The sequence below is a fragment of the Vigna radiata genome, unplaced genomic scaffold, assembly GCF_000741045.1.
Source record: "Vigna radiata var. radiata cultivar VC1973A unplaced genomic scaffold, Vradiata_ver6 scaffold_1159, whole genome shotgun sequence".
Taxonomy (NCBI): Eukaryota; Viridiplantae; Streptophyta; class Magnoliopsida; order Fabales; family Fabaceae; genus Vigna; species Vigna radiata.
In genome coordinates this window covers 1-2,648 of record NW_014542397.1, presented here as the reverse complement: position 1 = coordinate 2,648, position 2,648 = coordinate 1, and the positions used below count along the sequence as shown (strand labels likewise).

The window sequence follows — 2,648 nt, the reverse complement described above, 5'->3', positions numbered from 1 at the left end:
GATATAGAGTGCCTGATTAACAAAATTAACAAGTCCATAGTGGTTCCATTGCCAACAAAATATTCTGGTGCATTGTAAGTGTTTGTTCTTTTGTCATTTAGTTGTTATGGCTTATACTTTTAGTTATTAAATTGCTCTGCCATGTCTTAATGTTGTTAAATGTGGAACTTTTGTTATTTTCATTTTCACAGCAGAAGCTATTGTTGCTGAATGAAAGGGAGAGCTGAGAAAGTGCAATTCAATACAACCTTGGAAACAATGAATTCCTAGGCAGAGCATGGAGAAAAACAGATAAACTCATTTTTTTCATTTCCTTTTATTTGTAGTCATATTTTTATTAGTAATGTACATAATAACTTTAACTAGCATAGTAAATAGTAGGATAGATAATATGCTCTTTTTCATAAAAATAAAAAGAATTAACTTTGATCTATGACAAATTTAAACAAATATTCTTTCTCTAGTTTAGTTTAGTTTTTCAGGTATGTTATATTCATTTCTTGTGTTCTTTTAGTTCTGTTTTGTATAAATTTCTATGTTGTTTGTCTTGTACATACCTTTGATATGTGTCTGTTTNTGTATGTAATATGTGCGTTTGTGTCTGGGAGTATGTGTATGTGTTTTTCTATGTGGGTGTGTGTGCTTGTGTAACTTATGTGCATGTGTGTGCTTGTGTAACTTATGTGTGTGTGTTTGTGTTGGTGCGTGTTCTTGTGTGTATAATAATTCTGTGTGTGTAACTTATATATGTGTGTGCGTGTTTGTTTGTGATTGTCCNNGTGTGTGTGTTTCTTTGTTTGTTTGTGCGTGTCTAATAGGTTGTGTTTGTTTCTTTGTGTATGTGTGAGTGAATGCGTATGGGTGTATTGGTGTGTTCTCCTGTAGATAATGATTGTGTGTGTAACTTATATGTGTGTGCGTGTCTCTTTGTGTGTGTCTCCGTGTGTGTTTTTTTGTTTGTTTGGTGTGTGTTCTACTGTAGATAATGATTGTGTGTGTAACTTATATGTGTGTGTGCGTGTCTCTTTGTGTGTGTGTCCGTGTGTGTTTGTGAGTATGTGTTTTTCTATGTGGGTGTGTGTGCTTGTGTAACTTATGTGCATTTGTGTGTGAATGTGTGTGTCCTGATCATGTGGTAATGTGGTAAAGATAGGCACAAAGTTCCACCGAGTTAGACAATTTCCTCAGCTTATCGCACACGTGGCTGANGGAATTATAGCTTCACGATCTATCTCTCACCGATTAAAGAAGGTTTTCTTTTTCTTTTCTTTTTCTTTACGGTTTTAAATAAATCTGGCTGCCTATCAAAGGTTTAATTTTTGTTTCCACTTTGAAATAACCATTATGTGTTTTGCAGTTAAAATATGTTTTTTTTCTTCCTGCGTAAGTGTTTTTTAGTGGGATACAGGTTATTAAGGTATCTGTTAGACAAAGCTTTCTTTTGAAAATTGAAATGGTTAAGGCATTGTTTGGTTCTTGGTTGTTTCTGAAGTGAGAGTTTCCTGTGTGTTGGCAGAACATACCGGAATCGATAAATAATGCTGGACTGCAAGATATATTCAAGAAATATGGAAATATTTTGTCCAGCAAAGTTGTCAGGAAGAGTAAAGGATACGGTTTTGTTCAATTTGAATCGGAGGAATCCTCTCATGTTGCTATAGAGAAGTTGAATGGCTCTACTGTTGGTGATAAACAGTTGTATGTGAAATTCTGCATTGTATGATCAGTTAATGTCTGTAATTTACATTCAATTTCTGTATGCATATTATTTTTGTGATGTTAATTATCACCTGGTTATGACGCTTGGCCAGATATGTCGGGAAGTTTGTAAAATAAAGTGATCGCATATTTCTTGGCACGGATGCTAGATATACAAACTTGTACATGAAGAATTTGGACTTGGATATTACAGAAGCAAAATTGAAGGAGAAGTTTTCCTCTTTCGGGAAAATTGTTAGCTTGGCTATTGCAAAGGACCACAATGGGATGCCCAAGGGTTTTGGCTTTGTGAANTATGATAACCCAGATGATGCTAAAAAGGCAATGGAAGGAATGAATGNATCACAATTAGGTAGTTCATGCACTCTTTTAGGCTTTCTGCAGGGTAATGTTGAAATTTCTTGATGTATAAGTGGTTTTGATTTTTCATAAACATGTTCTAAGATTCTGTATGTAGCCAGAGCGCAAAAGAAAGCTGAGCGCGAGCAGATCTTGCACCAGCAATTTCAGGCGAAACGGAAGGAACAAATATTGAAATACAAGGTGATTTTCTATGCCATTCTCACATATTAAACTTGTCACTTCTGTTNTAGTTGTGTTAGAGTGTCAACATTTAACTCCAGGGGTCGAATGTTTATATGAAAAAATTCATTACAATGTAAGTGACGAAGAACTGAGGGATCTTTTCAGTGCATGTGGCATCATAACTTCTGCAAAAGTTATGCAAGATGACAAAGGAATATGTAAAGGGTTTGGCTTTGTCAACTTCTCCACTTCTGAGGAGGCTAATAAAGCCGTGAACACTTTTAANGGTAAGCAAGTTAAGTCGATTATGAGATTGGTTCTACTCTAGTGTTTAGATAAATATTCCAGCCCGTCTTATGGAATAGGAATGCAAGTGCTTGCTTATATTTATTGGAGTTAGTTTA

General features: G+C 35.1%; 1 protein-coding gene and 1 long non-coding RNA gene across 24 annotated transcripts; both read left to right on the top strand.

Annotated features, from left to right (window-relative positions):
• The first annotated feature begins 5 nt into the window (after nucleotides 1–5).
• LOC111240872 lies at nucleotides 6–292 on the top strand. The gene is made up of 2 exons (XR_002666510.1): nucleotides 6–74; nucleotides 192–292. It is a non-coding gene; the product is annotated as an uncharacterized LOC111240872 (long non-coding RNA).
• A 453-nt stretch (nucleotides 293–745) lies between these two features.
• Nucleotides 746–2,642, top strand: LOC106780002 (polyadenylate-binding protein 7). Of its 23 annotated transcripts, none has more exons than XR_002666509.1 (5): nucleotides 746–1,251; nucleotides 1,358–1,417; nucleotides 1,517–2,071; nucleotides 2,181–2,262; nucleotides 2,383–2,642. XR_002666509.1 is itself a non-coding variant. In XM_022776822.1 (4 exons), the coding sequence occupies exons 2-4, from the start codon at nucleotides 1,885–1,887 to the stop codon at nucleotides 2,449–2,451; spliced, it is 348 nt and encodes a 115-aa protein (XP_022632543.1). In that variant the 5' UTR covers nucleotides 750–1,251; nucleotides 1,812–1,884; the 3' UTR covers nucleotides 2,452–2,642. The 23 variants fall into 23 exon arrangements, 3 of the variants coding, with proteins under 3 accessions (XP_022632543.1, XP_022632541.1, XP_022632542.1); XR_002666506.1 differs by having other exon boundaries at nucleotides 2,343–2,642; XR_002666508.1 differs by having other exon boundaries at nucleotides 2,164–2,262.
• Nucleotides 2,643–2,648: the final 6 nt, after the last annotated feature.